The sequence below is a fragment of the Rhyacophila brunnea genome, unplaced genomic scaffold (assembly GCF_057557595.1).
Source record: "Rhyacophila brunnea isolate RB1 unplaced genomic scaffold, BYU_Rbru_1.0 scaffold_3, whole genome shotgun sequence".
Taxonomy (NCBI): Eukaryota; Metazoa; Arthropoda; class Insecta; order Trichoptera; family Rhyacophilidae; genus Rhyacophila; species Rhyacophila brunnea.
The window spans coordinates 1862579-1884802 of record NW_028232965.1 but is presented as its reverse complement, the minus strand read 5'-3'; the positions used below and the strand labels follow the sequence as shown (position 1 = coordinate 1884802).

Below are 22224 nucleotides of genomic sequence, written 5' to 3'. Positions count from 1 at the left end.
CAATTTCACACAATATATTGTAATGATCTATGAGTTCCAAAACTTGTCAAAAGCACAGGAAAATAATGTTTAAAAACATATTCATTGACCAGAAAATGATACAAATACATGCTGATATATTTTATTAACCGATTAAGGGTTTATTGGCTAATCAAATTGGATACATTTATTCTAATTTGAAAATAAAGATGGAAAGTTGAAATTAATGTTAAAAGCAGTCATTTACACATGAATTACAATACATTGTTTACATCATATTATATTGAATTGTGGACTTATTGGAATTTGAAAAAAGACACATCGTATTATGTAGTTATAAATCAATGCAACTAATGGCTTTCAAACTTTTTTTATAATGTCATCTTAAATGCTTAGCAAATTTTGCATAGAACTGCATGCACAATCATGAGTATACATAATATATTCACTGCTTTTCATTGGCATTTATTACACACCATATTTACTTTTATATCATTAACTGTAGTTAGGGCCTTATTGTTGTTAGTTGTGTAGTTGTATATTGATACTTGGTTTCTTCGGTATTAAATCAGAAGAAAAGTATCGATACCTCTTTGACACCCCTAACAATATCCATCCATAGATGTATTGATAGTATACAAGTTTCTGTGGTTGGCTATACCAACCAACATTAATTTGCCAAACCGTTACAAACTACATTCCAAAAAAAATATTTCTATAAATCGTCACCCTGTGTATAACTTGCTGTAAGTTTTAAATTTTAACAGTTACCGCAAATATATGTAATTTTGGTCTCTCTTCAGTAGGCATTGCTATATTTTAATGCATCGGCTGATGTCTGCTACAAATACCGTATATACCGACATCATATAAAATTACATTCAATCTTAAATCTCAGTTAACTCAATATGTACTCATATAATATTACACATTACATTCTAATTAGAACTGGGAGTAAAAGTAACACATAATATACACACTTTTGTAGTTATTATTATTTATTGGGATGAAAGCAATAAAATATTTATTAATTGAGTCAACATTTACTTGATAGAATTCCATTTTACAAATGATAACATAAATTATATTAAATTCTCGATGTGTTTTTTTTAAGTCAATATTTTTTTTTTAATTTAATACATTGGCTGTAATACAATTACTCTGCACCATGACTTGTCTTGATAACAGTGTTACAGCCGAAATAGGTATCAACTTTAAAGAGAGAAAAAACAGTGTATTATCATTTCTAATGCTGATATTTTGTATTAAATAAGTTGAAACACGACTTATTCATGTAAATTCAGCATTATAAAATTTTGTTAAAAAGCAATAAAACAGAAAGCATCACCTACTGTATTGTGGAATAACAAAAATGATTTATATGGAACACATAATTTTTTTTTTGCTTTTTTTAATTCAATTCAATCAGTTTAAAAAAACTTATTTTTGTGACTTGTGTCAAATGAAATTTACAAAATATTTATAGTATTCAATTTTACATGAGGAGTGATTTCCAAGTCCAAAATTTTACATATTATTTATAATTCCCAAGCATGGATTTGGCTATTTTTGAAAAATACTCTATTCTCAGCCTATCACGCCTTACTAATATTTTCACAAAATGTAACCTTTTTGTAGTTCATTTCATTATTTAATTTTTGCACGATTTTTAGGGGAGCCGACAAACTAAGTCTCGATGGTAAGATATAAATTGGAAGGCTACTGCACTGCGGCTAATTGCGATCAATTTAGTATTTCCTCACTGAAAAATAAAACATTTAGAGATATCACTTTATAAATCTCACTACTATTAGAATATGCGTCAGGAATAAGATTATTACATATATATTTTTATACATACTTATGTTTATTTAAGTTTACTTTTACTAGCTATAATAGTATAGACTTCTTATCTCACAAAGGCACAGCCCCACTCTGCTGAGCGGGTAGTGCAGTAAGTAGCAAAATTCAAATGAGAATAATTGATCTGGGCATACAGATGCCAGGATTTGGACGTGCCTTTGTGGGATAAAATATCTATACCAGGCGGAGTGTATTGGCACCTTGCATTTAATATTTGATACATTTAATAAGACATACATGTTGAGGCTATTGGTTTTAAAGTCGGTTAACTCCATAATATACCATTTTGAGACAATCGCAATAAATGTCAAGCAGGTTATATATTATTAATAATTATAAAAGGTGAATCACAAATTAAAATGATTAAAAACCTATGCTTAGTGTTTATTGAGAAATATAAAAAATGGTAGCTGATGAATGTAGCCTACTTGCAATTAATTCTACTAACAAGCAGTTTTATTATAGATAGTTTATAAATATACACACAATTGAAAAGCACTTGTAGAACCAGAATCAAGAAAAATTGATACCAATTGCCTCATACATACCACCAAGTAAATCATTTTTTTTCATGCATGGCTGTATTAAATCCAATCGTAATGTCATGTGTGAAAAGGGATAGGATACCATTGTTACTTGTCGGGTGCCAATAACCTTTCTCGGGTGATAGCTTCTATATTGTCGACCTTCAGATAAAAGTCACTAGTTTAGAAATAGCAGTCATTGAAAGTTTAAAGGAAGCAGTTGGAGCGCCAGTGACACTTGTGCAACACATCGACTTGAGCGGGAAACGTCATCGCTATGGGAGAAGTACGCATATTGTCTACGGTAATTAAGGTATGTGGCACCGCGCTCCAGCACCTTGCTTATAGGTGTATAAAAAATATTGATTAGTCATGTTAAATATTTTGTCCCATTTAGTAATCATGACATATTTAAAGAGAATTTTTTCCTGGTTCCATGGGCGTATTTAATTCAAAACTGCCATTTTTGCCGATAGTGACATTTGACCGAACAGCGACTAAATATATTATATTTCTAGTGTAATACATTTTCTAACTACAAAAAGGTGCCAAATAAATGAAAAACATTTTTTCATCGTTACCGTATTAGATGTGTTAGTTATGTTGACACTAACATAATTACACTTAGGACTTTAATTAATTTATCATTTATTAAAGTTCATTATTGAATAGTCGTAATATAATATAATAGGTAGGTACATTGTTTATTTTAATTGGGATAGTATTTCTAAAGTTTTATTTTACATAGTATCTCCTGTTTTTATTTTTACATGGAAATGGTTATAATTTAGTATTTTTATTATTATTAATTATCAATAATGGCTGTGTAGGGATGTCCTTTTTATTATTGGATGTTGAACAATGTATGTAGGTTTTAAAAAGTATTCTTTAAAATATTTTGGTATTTCAATGATATTGCGAAGTAAAATGAACAAAATTACTATTTTCATTCCTAAGCAGAATGTGTTAGCCTACACAGAGTAGAGGCTATATTAATAGTCTATTTTTACGAAGAATGATTTTAAGGCATTTGCCTAATCCATTGGCTCTTTGCTCTGGATCAAACACATGTATAACATGTAATTTTTACCAGACCTAGGGATTCAAACTGAAACCGAAAATTTTGATACAGAGATTCCGGCATTATTTTATTATAGAGCTCCATTGTGGAGTACTCATTTTTAGTATTAATAAAATATTTGATTGTGCAGGCAACTGCTTTATTATTTATGAATAGCTACTTTTATTATTCTTTTATAAGTTTATTTAGGTATATCACGATTTCCGCTCCAATGTATATAATACTCTGTAGTGGAAGTATCTTTTTTACAAGATATGATTGTTGACCAGTCTCTGAATCTAAATACACATATTCTATATTCAAACCTGTGATCATCGATTGCTAGTACACTAACATCTGCTCGGTGTGTAGTATTCAATTACAATGTACTATTTATACTTACATATTATCTCATAAACTTCTAAGAAAAAATAAAAAAATATATTATATACATTTACTCTTTAAGCTGGTCTTATACTGCAGATTGTATTCAATGTCTTGTCTTGTCAAATTGTGTTTTTTTTTTATATTTACTTAGTATTAAATACTTATTGATTTCTAAATTATTGAAATTTTTTATGAAAACTCTGTAAATACTTTTATGGCTTTATGTATTGCAAATTTATTTAGAGATATATTTTTATTAGAATAGTTTTTTATTATTTAATTCATAAAATTGTTTTATTTATTTGATAGTCTTCAATGGGTACTTAAAAATTAATTATGTTATTTAATAAGCATTATTATTTCATTTTACTTATATGTCCTGTAGATCTATAAATATGTATGTGGGAAGCCACTCCCCTCTCTCCTTTTCTCCATACCTCATACCCTTTTCGCGGCTCACCACATTGTCAATCAATATAATAATCGTGTGATTTTAGCCTGTCTTAATATGTTATAATGAATACTGACCCAAACAATTTATAAATAAATGGCCATTAAAAAATCCTTACGGTTTATCTACACCTAACAGCAAATTTAATAAAAATGATAACTTCCTTTATTTTTTTAATTAATTCATCCTAATAAACTAAAACCATAAAATTAACCCATTGAAACCAACAACACAACCATAACCAGACAATGAGTATAGTAAGTATAATAAAATCTACCGACAACAAAAATATATGTTTCAATTTTTCAAATTGAGTATTAATTGGAAAAAATTCGTACTCATTTTGAATTAAAAAATTATATCCTTCAATGGCAATAGAATAAACATACATTACATTATATTAAGAAATTTTAATAAAAATTAAAAGTTTTGTTGATTAATTTATTCACCTGTTTTTCTCTAAAACCATAATATTTACCAAAAATGCTTTAAATAATAATTCTTGGATACATGATTTTAATTGTTACATAATATTTAAAAAAAAAAAAAACCTAAATTTATTCATTGGGGAATAAAATAAAAAAATAAATCATTCAAAATGGCATGCGGGTCACACTGGTGGGGTATGTAATCCATAATAAAATAATGATCCATATCATATGGTTTAAAATACTAGTTCTGTGTGATATCTAAAGGTGCATTTAGGCCAAGCGAGCGAATGTTCATTCTTCCCCCACTCCTCGCCAAAAAGCGTTCACGTCGAGAGAATTTCGCTGGAGTGGGGGAAGAACGAACATTCGTTCGCTTCGTCTAAATTAGGCCTAACTCTTGGAAAATACAATACATTAATAATAATTATCTGGTAAGAGTACACAGTACAATGGAGTTATGCATTTTCATATATGAAGTTATTGAACGACATACATCATAAAACCAATGAATTTAATAAAAAAAATATCAGTCAAATATAATATAATATGCATTTTCAGATATTTTTATGGAACTGAGATAAGTTTTTCTTCTTTATACATATATGCAATTGGCTCAATAGCGCTTCATTCACTTTCTCTCTCTCTCTCTCAAAAAAACATAAAAAATTTTAATATATAATATCATACTTCAATTACACAATAAATCATAGAATTACATAACGTAAATAACGAATTATATAGAAAAAGGCAGATGCGGCACAAAAAATATATTTTACGCCTACACATAAGTACATATTTTACATAATTACACGTAATATATTTATATTACGCAGTTTGGCATATTCTCATAGCACATTATAGAAGACACTATTAAAATTTAAACTTAAAATCACAAATAAAACAGTATATTTAAAAGAAGAACAATCGATTAACCATTTTCCTCTTAATTGTAAATAGAAGAAAAAAACTGGAAGTATTTATATACTCGGCAAGTAATATACGGTAAAATGAACCTCAAATATACCTTTGTAATTGCTGCTTATAATATATATTTACTGGTAAGTATATTGTTTTATGCATGTGACAAAAAGACTACGCTATCTGCAATAACAATAATAATAAGTTATAGCCGTGTGCAGTGTTTTGGCGCCATCTCTTACCATATTTTAAAATTAACTTAGCTCCCTCGAAGTCTACATTTGTAGGTTAATATCACATATGAGTGCATACCTAATATGTAAAAAGCACAGTATATTTCACAAAATCATAACATTACTTCTCAACAGATGGCCAGAAAAACAATATTTTAATTTTTCAATTTAATTCTTAATTTTAATTAAAACATTTTTTATTTCCCCATCACTGTATAATATATTATGAATCATTTTGTTTATGAACCGTTTCTATTCCAGTTTTATTCATAAACAGTTTTGATACCGTGTTTTTTTCTTTTTTTTCAGGAACATGGAACCATATGAGATAATTAGCGGAGATGACAACGACTGAAGGGATTGCGTCGATGGCTAATATTCAAAATAAGGAAATCTCTATTTCTACCAAAATTTATTCCGACAAAATGGTTTCTGACAGAAAAAACACAGAACCTTTCAAAATGATTCGTGATTTTTATTTACCTATCTATATATTCGCAACGCTAACTCTTGTACCTACCTAATTATTTTCATAACTTGCATAACAATATGGCATTTATAACCATGGCCCCCCATATCCTGAAGTGGGCCCCAGGTTACGATCTTTAACGGCCCCCCTACCTATCGCTTAAGATAAAGGCAGTGTGACGCTCTACAGTAGCGTTTTCGAAATGGTGTACCCGGAAAAATTTATGTGCATTTTTAGTGTTTTTATGTACTTATATTTTAGTACATCTATGTATTTGAATTATGGAGTTGTCGAGTATCGATACACAATTAAAAATTGAATCGTACAACCACATAATTTTAAATAATACCTAACATTATTGAAGAAAAATAGCCGACTTTTTTTTACTATTCGAGAGAATTTGTGGTGTATGTTTATATCACTTATCTGTTTTACTCGCCACGCCCGGCCCTACCTGAGTCCGGGCCCCCAGGCTAGAGCCCTGTTAACCCCCCCTTTGTGGGGGCCATGTTTATAACTGTTCCTATGAGAATGTATTCCATCTTTAATGTTACAATTTTGAATATAAAACTTTCATTAATAAATCAAATAAAATAAAAATGGGTACTGGAGGGATTTGGGGATGCCATCTAGAAGCAAGTGGGCAAGAGCAGGACAGAGTCTAATATTAATAAATTCATAGGTAACATAACAACCATCCTTCATCTAACATGCTCATGTGTAATTAAAGATTTGTTACTTTATTCTCATAAATATCTTTATAATTTCAGTTTCATGTTTATTTCAAAAATAGCTTTATAAAATTTAAAAATGGCACACTCAGCCACATAATGTATTTTGGAGAAATTCAAAAATTACAATTACAATTACAATTTTATTATTAGTTGATAGAGATTGCCATGCGGGAGGGTCTGCAAAAAATTTCTTTGGTGAGCAACAATTTTGGAAACTATACTCTATATTATTATCTAACCAATTTTCAAATCAATTAAAAATACTTATTTTATTTAAAAGTTAATAAATATTACTTGAATTATTTGTCAAATAAAATAAATAATATTATTTAGTATGTATTATTTCGAGGGTATACTGACAGAACGCATTATTTCAGTTTTTGCTGTTTTTCTGTTTTAAATGACAAAATGTATACAATTTTACACTCTACGTCCTGGTAAAATGCACAAAGGCATAGGATATAATGATGAGAAAATAGAAACATTATTAAATCATATTGTTATTTTTTTATTCTGATAGAAAGCATGATAATGCGTTCTGCGTATACAAAATACAGGACTTGTAACATGTCTTATATTGTGTTTGCCATAAAGGTTAGTCTTTATAATGTAGAAAAAATGTTTTTAAATCATAAAAAAATCTATGTGGGAGAACGCTTTGAAAAAAACGCCTTTTTGCGATTATCTCAGAACTTGTTTTAATGAGTTAATGATTTCTGTCAGTATACCCTCGATTTTATCCTTTCAATTAATCTGTAGACCTGTTCCAATTAACTCATATGCCAGAGCAGGGCCAACCAAGGTGTTAATATAAAAATGAGTAAAAATCTTTTTAATTTTAATTAAGTATTCAAAAATTGAAAAAAAGGATGACGCAAATAATAAATTTAATATAAGTTTTTTTAATGTAGCTCTCAACTAAGACTGACCATAATATATTATAGAAAAGGTTTCCATATATAATAATAATATAATATCCCTAATGATATTATTTCGAAATAAATTACAATCTACTGAGGTTACTTTGAAAATTGAAATTATAATATTAAAATTTATATGAATTTTGTATACAGGTCAATCTAAAAATAAGTTTTTATTAATTTATTATAATAGAAATTTTTTCAAAAAAAAAAACAGTTGACTGCACAGTGTACATAATGTATTATATTGTAATAATTCATATGTAAGTAGAAAAATAACCTTAATGTTTATAATATTGTGTATTATACATAGAATATTAGAGTATCCTCCAGATATCCTTGCCATTCTACACAGTGACAAGGATTTGCGTGTATACGCAACCGTATAATTGTATTAGTAAAAGCCAGGCACTCGATTGGTTTACTCACGTACGCCGTATAATTGTATTACTAAATTCCAAGCACTTGATTGGTTTACTCACGTTTTAATTTTAAAAAATCTATTCCAAATGGCAAGGTTAGGTGGCGACCACTCTACATATTTTTAATTATAAAATGTGAAATTATATTTAATTTATTTATTATACATTAGTATCGTTTCCATTGCAAAATTGTATATCTGCAATATATGAGTTTTTGACATTTTTGTATAATTAAAATCGCAAAAATCGCCTTTATATACATGCAAAATAACACGTTTTCCAATAATTGCATTTTCACTGAAATTATGAAAACCTTTTTTGAATTGATTCAAGTGCCAAACATTTTGTAAACTGTTTTTATGCCCCCCTGAAAACTTGAGATTTTGCAGATATACAATTTTGCAATGGTAACGATGATATACTTTTCCTGATTTTAATAATATGAATCTGTCTCAAAGAATTTTGTAACCAAATGGATTACCAAAAAGAAAGTTACCTTTGCATTTAAGAGTAGGTATTTCTAATATGTGTTGCATTACTGTTGGTTTCTGGAAACTTGATAATTTTATTTATTAGATAATTCAGGAAAAAAATATTGTAAAACAGTCATCGGTGAATCCGTATGTGACAAGGAAAATCCAATAGATAACAATTATATTTGATCTGAATCAGGACAGCACTTAGCTATAATAAACATGCTGTCCTGCTTTGATATCTCCCTTGCATAAAGGCCAATAATAATTTAGTACAATATAGTAATGGTGTGATTTTATTTATGCAATCGCAGTGGTATTTTCAATTTTGTGATAATTGCACTGTATTTGAGGGCTATGGAAAGAAAAACGGCAGTGTTTAATTTCATAAAATCTTGGCAAGTCAACATCAGTGGCGAAGGGTGGAGGTAAGCTGTTAAGATCCGACTTAAATTGTGCACATAAAATTATGTCAGTCGTATCATGTATTTGTTTTTATTGAGCCAAGACTACAATGTACAGGTGGTGTTGGTTAGTTTTTAAAAATCAATCAAACCCTGCCCAACCAAGGCCATAATAGTTTTGGAATGTTATGGATGATCCGACAAAATAGTGCATACTCTTTCAGTCATACTTATTTGGTTTCGTTGAATTAAGAATACATATCACAGATGGTTGGGTAAGTTTTTTTTAAATTTATTAAGCCTTGCCAAACCAAACCATAATTGATAAAAAATATTCTTCTATCTATAAAATATCAAATAATAACATAATTTTAGATATTTTCTGGATAGACAAATATTTTTTGATATTTTCTATTATGGCTTGGTTTTGCTGGGTTTTTGTTGAATTTTCAACATCATCTGTAAATTGTAGTTTTTGTTCAATGAAAACAAAATAAATATGTATAACTGAGGAAGTTTAGTGTGCACTATTTATGTTGGATTTTAACAGCCTACCTCCACCCTTTGCCATAATAATAAAAAATAACATTTTAGAAAAGTATTTTCAGAAATAATCATCCATTTATGAAAGAAATTAGACAATTTTGTTAACTTGCCAACATTTTCCGAGAACGGAAACTGCCAATTTGACTAACTGACTTCGTACAGCAGATAAAATATAGTATAGTAGTATATTTATGAAAAAAATACACTTAGATGCTACTATAAAATATTTTTAAGCGTATGATAGACCACATTATGAAACATTTCTGCGGTGTGGTGATCAGTGTTGCCAACTGTCATTGAGAAAACATGCCAGACGGGGTACGAAAACAAGCTATTTGGCAGGAAAAAATGCTAAATTTTGTGAAAATAATATTGCAAGTAACTACCAAAAACGAAGTCAATACATTGTAACAGTGTAAAAATCAAAAAAATGTCTATACATGTAAAAACCACACATTTTAACTGACATATTATATTTATGAAACTGATGTCACATAAATACCTAAGCACAGATTAAATTATATGATAATGATACCATTTCACTATAAGGCCATTGTATCAAGTGTCAAATTATGTTGTTTTATTTCTCATGCTACTTAGATTAGTACCGACCTACCTGCATTAAGTACATAATATCTGATAGTCAGATATTTGATGAACATGAAAATAAATAAACTATTTTTCCAGTGTATTTTCAGCACATTTAAAGTTGTTGGAGGCATCAAAAAATGCTAGTAAAAATGCCAAAAGCTAAATGCGTTTTTTGCGAAAAATCTTGCTAGATCTGGCAACAAAATGCCAAATTGGCAACGCTGGTGGTGATGTGGTATCTTAATATAAAACACATTCTACAATTTACTGTAATACAATATCCATAATAATGCCATGAATATCAATGTCCTTTATATGTTCTATTATAGAGAGCACTTGGTGGAAATTAAGTAATAATTGAGTTTGTTGGGATTGAACGAATACATGTGCATCCTGTGACGAAGCTCAGTAAATCAACTTCAAAGATTAATAATAATAATTAATAGACCATATCCGATCCTGATATTATCATATGGGCCTCCACAGAGTGGAAGTTTGTATTGACAGATTTTGTTTTTTTATGAGAAATGGATGTCAGCCACTTGCTCAACCTATTAGGTCCATACCCTGACACACACACATTGAAAAACAATATGTGTACTTGCCAGACCCAGGATTCGAACCTGGGACCCACGGCTTTATAGTCCAACGCTTATGCCGCGCGGCCACCGTGGGCGTCAACTTCAAAGATATACTTTGTAAATTTTGAATAACTGTTTTCAACATTCTGTGAATTACTCGTATACAAAATGATTCTTTATGACTATTCGAAGAAAAAATAATGATATTTCTTTATGTTTTTAGTGTTTAAAGGAGGAAAAATCAGGCTAAAATATTCAAATTATAAAGGGTTGCTATGAAAATAATAACATTATTTTTATATATCATGATCATGAGATTTAGTCCAATGTTTAGAATAAAATGCTTATATTTTTGAAGTTATACTTCTTATGGCGCATTTGGGAAAACAGATCATAGTGTATTTTTGGCGTGTGACGCCGATGTAACGCCTTTGGTGTGTGGCGGAAGTTGCGTGTGCTGATACAACACAATTTTTTCATACAGAGAAGTTACATGTTTGAATCCTGCTTTTTTTGGTGAAAAAAATGTAATTTATCCAAACAAATGCACAATCAGAACCAATAAAGTCTTAACACTCTGGACAAACTAACAACGCATTCATTATTTTAACCCGTTACCGTTTTACCCGTTTAATCATCAACATCTCAATTATTCCCTATATCTATAATCCATGTTATATCAAATAAGTATGTGATAATTATTAAATAAGTATGCCAACCATATTAAAACCTACAAAAAATCACTTGTACGAATTGTCATATAATAATTATGTAGGAGTATCATATTTTTAAATCTTAACATTCGTATTGTTTTTATAATGCATTTTTATTATAAGAACAATATTATAAAATATACCTGATGAATTTATGTCTACAATAATTTTTAATAGAAATATAAATATATACCATTTTAAATCGTCTTTTTTTACCTCGTTTTAACATTAGCTTTACGTTCCACCTATCAAGTCAATTGAATGTTGTACATATTATGAACATCACCCATATTGTTTTTTGTAAATGTTGTATTGAACTATGCAGTCTAATATTAACTGGAAATATAAAAAAACACCATTATGATAAAAATGACACATTGAAGGTTTCAACAAGTTAACAATAAAATATCAAGCTTTAATTGTTTTTAAATATTTTTATTCAGTACTTACATACTTATCCACACAATCTGTATTGTTGTATAGACCGTTTCACTGGTTTCTAACGATTCATACAAAAATATAGCATGAAAAATACCTTATCATAGATGACCAATAAATATTTTCTATTATTGCCTATTTGATTACAGATCCGATCCTTGATTATTCAAAACCACAAATAGTTTTAATATTATTTCAACAATCTTTTATCACCTAATCTAAAATAAGTCTAAGATTTCGTAAAGCTGTTTTGGTGACGTATTATATTGTTATTAAAAACAAAAATTATTTGTTGTGGTTTACCATGAAATAAATACAGAGACGATAATAAATTTTGTGAGTATAAATTGGAATGATTGCGATTTTTAATTTATTGTGATTTAATTTAAATACCTATCCATTATTTGTGTCGAAAAGTTAGTGCAACATGGCGACAATGAACACTTCCAAAATTGCAGTTGTTAGTATCTATACAGATTAATAATTTTACAAGATTATACAACTAAAAAGTTTGAATAGTAATAATTTATAAATATTGGTTTACATTTTGTTGTGCAATTTCTATGATTTTAATACCTATAGTGATGTGCAAAACGCCGTAATAATACTATTTCCATGTGAGGAAGGTATGGTCGTTGAATGCTGATGATAATGATGCTGTCAATTGTGAATAATCGGTTTTATTCCTTTCCAAAATAATATACGGGATGTCATGCCTACGACAGGCGAGTAGCAGAATATCCGCTTCTGAAACCATGGGTCCCCTCCCGTCAGAAAAATTCATAACTTGTTCTTTCAATATGTGTGTTTGTGCATCCAAAGCATGATTTTAATACAGCGATCGGCTAACTTTTACATAGAAGAGTCAAAATATGAGTAGCATAACAATTTAGATTTTGTACAAGTCATAAACTTTCACTGAGACTATAACGGTAAAAGACGAAGAGGAAGATTGACCACATGTTGAAAATTGTTGCGTGTTTTTGTGTGCATTCTGTAAATCTTTGATAACAGACTCCTTCGCAGAAAAGATTCCCTTATTCTAAAAGTAGCTTATCTAAAATACAGGAGAGGACATTGTTTTGTCGGCAGTATTTCTTGTAAAATAACTCTTCAGGAAATCGTTTGGATTCATACCTGGAAATAAATGTTGATGATTATTTTGAAATTAGAAAAGTGTCACAAACTCTTTCAGTATCTTATCCTTTTTTTTCTTCATCTAAATCTAAATTTAAATTATTTTTTTTTATTTCTATTATAATTTAAAATTACTAAATCTAGATCAAAAGTGTGATAATAATTTCTTTACTAAATTACTCACAATACTGCATTTCATTGGATTTCTCTCAAAATTGTCTAATTAGTTAGTTTTCTGCTTCCTGTGTTTATAAATAGAAAGGCCATATTTTATATTATTTTAATTAATGCATTAAAATTTTTCTAATATTTGGTATGCGAAACTAAAAGGTGGATTATGTTTAAGATATCAAAAAATAAATAGAATGCGCCAAATCAAAGAAGTAAGAGGAAAGGGACGAGTGAAATCGATGCTGCTGAACTAGTAAATTTCACATAGAAATATAGAAATTTCCATACAAAGTGGTCCAAATCTGAATTTCCTATTTTATCTTCTAAAAAGTATTAGTGATTTTAGATCTCTCTTTTCCTTTCACAGACAGATTTAAAATGTCGTTTTTCCGGAGTCTTATATTGAATTTCAATTAACCAGTACCAGTATTCTTCTCATAGAGCACCGATCTCAGAAAAGACATCTTTTCACCGTGCAGGTGAATGTTCTATCCCCAGAGCTACTGGCCTGACTTATGATTCATCCAAATTAAAGTTACACTTTTTGCCAAGTTAAGCATCCGGCTTTGTAATTAAATTGAGGTAGATACCTAATTTGTTACTACATAATATAGTGCTAGGAAGTGAAGCTAAATTTATATATATGACGTTCAATTATGTTAATTTGACATTCTTAAATCTGATATCTATTCAATATTGAAAAAATGTTTTTTTTATTTGTTTAAAAGGTAACTGGCGCCAACAAAGGAATTGGATTTGCAATTGTAAAAGGACTTTGTAGAAGGTTCAATGGCATCGTTTACCTCACTGCCCGTAATGCCACCAAAGGTGAAGTAGCCGTAGGAGAATTGAATAAGGTAAAATGAAATAGTTTGGACTAGGTATAATTATAGGAACTCATAATAACTCTATCTATTAGGTAACTATAACACTTCATGGAAATTCCACTAATGTGGTTGATTTAGTAGCCATAAAATGTTGTGTACTTGTATTTAATATTACATAAATGTTGGAATATAATAATTATCACACTTTAGGTGTGGAAAATCAATGCGAGGACGTGTGAAAACAATATTATACTAAAAATAAAATTGGGCTGTCTTATCTGTTTGTTGTTCGGTTATAACTCATATACTACCTACTTGATTAATATTGATAAAACTTGCACAGCTTTTAGACTTCACATTTCAAGAAAAACTTTTCGAAAATAACGCAGCAATATCAGATGTGGTATAAGTAAAGAAATCATTTCTTTTATTTTGTTAACTGTCAATTCATGGTGGAACTGCATTGTATTGTTGTTTTAATTTAATAATAAAAGTGGAATAAGTACTACAAAAAAAAATTCCGTTTTATTAAATTAAAACAACAATAAAATAAAGAAAATGATGATACGGATCAGTCTATTTATTCGTTTTGTATGCATGTCTCCTTTTATTTCTGTATTTCACAGAGATAAAGTCATAGGCAATTGCTACTAATTAAAAACTAAGGTAAATTATTAGATAGGTATGAATTGTTCAGATTTTGTTGTATTACTATTAAATAATTTCGAAATTGAATTTAGCACCACAAAATTCATGTCTAAGCTGAAAATCAATCAAATCAGACGACAACCGTGGGAAAATTTAAATTTTGGACACCGTCTTGTTTTATCCGTCTTTGGGTTTTTAAATCGGCACAGAAAGCCCGTGTGCATTTTAGATTTATATTTTGTTGTAGATGTAAAATATTTAAATAAAATTTAGCTTGCCCATTCCACATGCAAGCAATGATGGCAATCATTAATGTTACATTAATTTGTTTTGAAAATCTTATGTCATCGAGTAAACACAATCACTTCTGACCTTTTAATTACCACATTTAAATAACACGTTAATTATATCTAATGGCCAAGTACTCCAAACACGCCAGTCACGGTGTTAGCACTAAATAATATATATATTAGTAGAAATAATATATTTAAAAATTGAAATATGTCTTTAGAATATACTTACCCTTTATGATTGTAATGTAATATATTAATTATGATTGATTCAGTGAACCATACCGTATGTTTTTCAGCTCGGCTTATATCCCCACTACCATCAACTGGATATTGCAGATGAAATCAGCGTAAAGCGTTTCAGGGATTATATCGCGGCAACATACGGAGGTATTGATATTCTCATCAATAATGCAGGTGTTCAGTATTATGTAAGTATAGAAACCTATCCTGTTCTCTGGTTTTCTTCCACTAAGCAGGGAGCTACGTGGGTGATGATTTTAACTTAATGGTTTAGTCTATTTAATTAAATAAAACACATGATTTTTAAGTCAACTTATTATAAAACACCTACAAGAGGACCATAAAAAAATGGTGGAGTTAATTTACATTGTTACCATTAATTACATTAGGTACTGAGATATCCCGGGTTCGAAGACTAGCTCAGGATGTTGGTAGAACCCAGGATTCACAAAATAAATAATTTGTAATCTGTTTCATAGTAGGATTAAATGAAACTCGTTTTATTTTGGTCAATTTATATTCTTAGATTACTCATGTTAGTTACACTTCCAAATGTTTTATGCTCTTAATTTTAGTTACGTTATTAATAATTATTATCGTTCACAACTCTTAATTTATGACCTTTCACTCCGTATCCCATTTTTCACTTCCATGCTTGATTATGTATTTTTTTCGTACTCTCCGAGTTGTGGGGTCGATGTTCACTCTTTAGATGGCGACCCCAGACTGATTTTTATATCGAGCAGTGTTGCCATCTTTTTTTTATATACTCCTTAATATTAAATTCCTTTGGCTTTCGTCTCTTTTATTTGGCACAGTCACATTCTTCCCTGACATACTATTATTATAATTAGATACAATTCTTACGTGCTAAGTACATATTGAACATTTTGACAGTTAATCAAAGAATTTTGGACGTACGTACGCCCATTGTTGACTAGGAGGTCAGGTGACATGGTTACACCTAATAATTACTTAATTTAGACTATCAGGAGAGGCCCAATAATCATGGGTATAACAGTACACCTACAAAAAGAAATAAGATTTTTTTTAATAATTTAATACTACTTATACTACCTACTATCTACTTATAAAATCGAAAGGATACTCTATCGGACAATAATATTAATAACATATCAATTTTCTCTATTTTAAAGAAACCTTACTCCGAGCCTCTGGCAGACATCGCCGAAAAGACTATTCAAGGCAATTATAGAAATCTTCGTAATACGGTGGATGATTTCATTCCCATCCTTCGACGCAATGCAAGAGTCATCAACACTTCCAGTGGATTTGGACATCTCTCCATGATTCCCGGAGCAGAAATCCGATCAGCTTTCGCAAATCCTCGTCTGACCATGCGTCAGCTGAATGATTTGGCTGCAGGATTTGTTGAGTGAGTCAACTTACATATTATTACAAATAATTAGCATTCTCAACCAATTAGGTATTACAATATCTCTACTTCCCTTGTTTGACAAAGACTGAGTAGGTACATTATAATGACCTTTTGGGAAAGATAGACCGAATTCTGTGTATTTCATTTTGTTACACTTTGTTGGTTTCATTAATTATTCAAAAGATCTTCACACTGAGGACTAATCAAAATTGTAAATTATCTAGATAATCAAATCGATCCCAACTGGTATTAAAGATAGTTACTTATTGGTTTTTATTAGAAAGTATTCATTATGCGTTGGCAACATGAGCATCTAATTGTATCTATGTATCTTTTTTCTGTGTTTGTCTTTGCTAGTTTACACTTCACTTGGCCCCACCAAGAAGGTGTAAATTTTTGTCTCTGCCGGTTGTGTAAATAACCATATTCTCAAAAATCTTATAGAACACTCTGTCAGTCACAACTACCGTGAAGTTAACTGTACGATGACGATATAAAACCTAACTAAGAGCGCAATGCACAATTCAACTTACGAATCTTATCTTATAGTTACTGAAAAGAATACCTTAACTATAGACTATAGAACTTAAGGAATCCTTAACCATAGACTACTTTTCTTATGACCGCGTCGCCACTGACAGCTGTCTAAATATTGACGGAAGCAATGAAATTTGATTGAAGATATTCGCTGCGAGAAATATATGTATGAATGCTTTTCAGGTTATACTATTTGGGAAGCGGTAGAGAATATACTATATTATTATATACCTAGTGTAGTACCTAGGTATTGTGTGATAAGCATAGTGTTTCGTGCAAAGGAAGTTTTAGTTAAGACAAACGGTTCTGCATTGCGCTCTAACTGCACAACGCCTCTTACTAATGTGCCGATACCTAATTAGCATTAGCTCACTTCCTCATATTTTTACACTAATCAATGAATGGCCTCGATAATCCTCTCAAAATGTCAAAAACTATGAACAGATCAATCTTATGTAAATTTAGCTAAAAGTGTATCCTTACATACAAATAATACTTACAGGTCTATTCGATGTGGAACAAATATTGCTGACGGATGGGGTGATGATCCTTACAAGGTGTCGAAGGTCGCCGTTACTGCTTTGACCTTTGTGCAGCAGCGCTTACTAGCCCACAAGAACATCAAAGTCAATGCTGTCAATCCTGGGTAAAGCTTTCAACTGCTAACATAACTATAATATACGAAGAAGTAGGTAATAAGTTAGGTGGTTCATTTAGATAAAAGAAAGTTTTAAATGTCCTAGGATGAACCATAATTATAATGGCCTTCCTTTAGGGATTAGTTCTAATCCTTATTCTATATATGTGTATCCATAATATATTATTATTTATCCTATTTTGAATGAATAATATCATAAGCACTTTTTATATTTTGTTACTTCATCCTTGTAGCGCACAGAAGTGACCGGTAAATTGTGGTGTAGTGTCAGTTAATTTACGTTACTATTCTCATCATTTCTTATGCTACAAAACTAAAAACTTTGAAATGCATAATTTTATGATATTGCCGCATTTATAAAAAAAAATATTTCTATAAAGTATCCATCGCAGATAATTTTATTATTGAACATACATAATTTTGAAAAACTTTCTGAGAGAGTATATATCATAACCAATAGATAAAATCTTTTTTGAAAAAAGTAAGCCACCCCGACGGGGAATCGAACCCTGTATCTCCCGTATTGTATTATTATTATTCATTTACCAATATGCTACGCAATGACATACTGATTGCGACAAATTTTAACTATTGGTCAATTTTAATACCTACTCATCAGCGCTCTTCCAAATCAAGCTACTGCTAAATGCGACGGATGGGGCGTAAACCCGAGAGATACAGGGTTCGATTCCCCGTCGGGGTGGCTTACTTTTTTCAAAAAAAAAATTATCTATTGGTTATAATATACTCTCTCAGAAAGTTTTTTTCAAAATTATGTATGTTCAATAATTAGAATAATACATTCTTAAATCTTGTGAATTATTCGTTGAATAAAAGAAATGGTTAATTAATTTTGTTATAATGGGATCTTTTTATCAAACACTTTTCTTTGGACATATTCATCGTTGTTCACGTGCTTGCAGTTTTTAAATGAATGTAGTCATTCAAATCAATATTTACTTTAAAGCATATTGCAGAGATATAAGCGTGCTGAATGCTTTTTTACTCGCACTTATGGTTCATTTTTGTTCAGACCTTGGACAGCACTGTATTTTTCTATCAATGACTTCAACCCAGACCATTAAAATGAACTAAAGTAAACATGGCAAAAAACAATTATCACCTATATTGTGTAGCTATTATTTTTTATTCTAACATAACGTTTTCTGTTTATTCAATTCTTTCTCTAAGCTTTAAAGTCTAAACTAATCATATGAATGCCTGATTATTTTTACCACTTGAAACACTTTTATATGTGGTGAAGAAAAATTTATGACTTGCTAAAAAGATTTATGAATTTGCATAACTTTGATACGGATCAGGTAGGTATTCAAATAAATCATTGGAAGCAACATATAAATTATAAATAAACACACCAGAATAAAATAAAATATCATAACATGAAAAAATACCATTTTATTTTGGTTTCAGATATGTCAATACGGATATGACTAAAGGTATGGGTATCCTGACACCTGATGAGGGAGCACTGCCTGCTATTTACCTGGCGCTAGATGCTTCCAACAACATCAAGGGTTCCTTCATCTGGAAGGACAAAAGCATCATTGACTGGACTGGACCTTTCCCGGACGCATAATTCTATTATGTTCATTGTCAAAAAACAATAAAATGATTTCTTAATGTGTTTATTTTATAAAACTTAATCATGACATTGTGTATTATGGACCTTGATACGTATGGTTCCTATATTTGTGGAAATAAAACTTTTTCATAAACTTTTTGTTTTATCATTTGACTTTGCTGTTTTTTTTGTGTAAGTAGGTACATAATGTTATATATCTTTCCTTGTTTTAATCAGAATCGAACTAGACTTTACCACTTGTACACCAGTGGTGCACAACCTTTTTGAAAGAAGGGCCAATTTATCCATTTTACAATTTTTCACGGGCCGCAAAGGGTAAAGTGTTGAAAAATATTGATATATTATACTAGATGAAATATACATTTTATGTTTTATTTTTAATTTAATAGTTACATAATTTTATCAGCAACTTCAATCACTCACACTCCACTCCGCATTATGTGCATATTTGCACGATGGAACTTAGTAGTGAGATTTCTGACACTGCATACTGGCAGTAAGCATTTTGATGTTGGGTTCAATGTTTGTGGTTGCTATCCTCAGTACAGTACTGATGTTATCATTGTTCAAGCAGGTTCTGTGTTGAGACTTGTTTAGTTTTAATAAGGAAAACGCTTGCTCGCAAATGTAGGTGCTTCCAAAAAGACTTGCACAAAGTGCAGCCTTATTACGTAGGGTGGGAAAATGCTCTTCAGGAAGATATTTGTAAAAATTCTGCAGACCGCCTTCTGATATTTCGATCTCAGTTGATCGATGTTCTGCAAATCGATCAACTCTAGTTGCAACGATGAATCGGCCTCGTTGATGGATACTGAGAAGGGGTTGGCAAATGTCTTAACCTTAACACTGCCAGCCAATTTTTACTAGGTGGACCACTTGTAGGCCAGCTATTTTTGGAATAAAATAAATCCCTTAAAAAATATGAAATAGGAACAGAATGATAAATATTTCTGAAAATTTACCGTTTATGTTTCTCAAGTTTATCGTGAATATTTTCACACTAAAATGATAAATATTGTTTAGAAAATATACACAAACAGTTCATTCAGAAGTTATGATGTTTACAAGAACCCGCGAGTTAACTCATCCGTGGCACTGATCAGGTTACGATTAAAATCACTAATTCTCCTTTCAAAAGATTCTTGAATTCGGATGATGTGGCTAGCATACTTACGGCTGGAATCAATGCCATGTGAGGGAAACATTTCTTTACAGTGCGGAAAGAAATAGCATTAAGTTTTCTATCAGTGACGATTCAGATTATTTACCGTTGCTACTGCATAATTTGTTCACATATCGAACACAGATTTTTATCATATTCAATGAAAAATTTGGTGATGAAGTACTCGTTATTTTGGGCCGCAACAAATACCATTTCGGGCCGCGATCCATAGAAAAATAATGATAATTGACATTAAATAGGTAGGTAATAAAAATATTAAATGAAACATTTAGTTTCAAAGTATCATCAATAGATGTCAGTTATTTTACTTTTCGCACATGAATGTAATATTGGGATTGGATTGAAATAAAATTCAAATTATAAGGGAAAGCGATTTTGAAAACTGTACAAATACATATACCTACCTACCTGTAATACACTTAATTAAAAGCTGCCTCGTATATACTATAAAGCATTATAATTTATCTCAAACTAGCAAATGAACATTAATTATTACCTAAAAAGATTTACAACCAAAAGGAAATATTATTATTAAAATTAAACAAATAATTATTATCAACTATGAAAATACAATTATTTATCTCCAGGATGAAACTAAACTATAGATCAGTGAAAAAATACAGTAACAATGCCGAAGCTCGATTCCCGACCATGTCCGATCCTAATAAGATCATAATATGGGCCTCCACAGAGTGGAGGTTTGTATTGACAGATTTTGATTTTACGAGAAATGGATGTCAGCCACTTGCTCAACCTATTAGGTCCATACTCTGACTCATACACAAATTTAAAAACAATATATGAACTTGCCAGACCCAGGATTCGAACCTGGGACCCACGACGCTTAAGCCGCGGGGCCATCGTGGATGGGTGGAAATATTAATTCAATGTGAACATCAAGAAGGGAGAGGACTTCGTTGCCAAGATTCCTTAAGTGGATTATCATTATTACAACGTTTTTATTAGGTCGTATTCTTATTTGTCCGGTGGTTGTTTATCCGGTACAAATCTTGCAATCGATTTTTAACTAACTTCCCGACTAGCTAGACATTTGAAACTTTTAGAATATATCAGAACGATGCAAATGCATTTTTTTAATACTTTTAGCCATCTTTAATTAGAATTCAATTCATTTTCAATTAATTCTGTTTTGTATGAAAAGTTATTTTGGAAGAAATCCGTAATCCAATCCACTATTATTGGTTGCTAGGGGTCTGGGGTCCTAGTAACTAAATTATTAATATATACGTGTGTTACTATGGAAATCTCAGTATTATTTCATGGACATTTCAGTATTATTTCTATCAAGTACAATTTTTTTGATCGTTTAAGCTAGTCAAGTAAAGTTTATATGATTCAACAGAAAATTTAAAAACGTAAGTATATAAAAA

General features: G+C 30.3%; 2 protein-coding genes across 3 annotated transcripts in view; both read left to right on the top strand.

The window, feature by feature from the left end:
- Positions 1–6760, top strand: part of Ctns (lysosomal cystine transporter cystinosin) — a 41684-nt gene extending 34924 nt beyond the window's left edge. The window contains exon 9 of one of the 2 annotated variants that reach the window (XM_085952299.1): positions 6156–6760. In XM_085952299.1, coding sequence (XP_085808425.1) covers positions 6156–6201 — 46 coding nt within the window. In that variant the 3' untranslated portion in view covers positions 6202–6760. Of the gene's footprint in view, positions 1–1652; positions 2142–6155 lie in introns of those variants that run through there. The other variant, XM_085952300.1, reaches the window with a different exon arrangement.
- Positions 6761–12509: 5749 nt separating this feature from the next.
- LOC147067743 (carbonyl reductase [NADPH] 1-like) lies at positions 12510–19802 on the top strand. The gene is made up of 6 exons (XM_085952298.1): positions 12510–12597; positions 14174–14302; positions 15510–15641; positions 16611–16849; positions 17892–18035; positions 19479–19802. The coding sequence occupies exons 1-6, from the start codon at positions 12565–12567 to the stop codon at positions 19642–19644; spliced, it is 843 nt and encodes a 280-aa protein (XP_085808424.1). The 5' UTR covers positions 12510–12564; the 3' UTR covers positions 19645–19802.
- The last annotated feature ends 2422 nt before the right edge of the window (positions 19803–22224 follow it).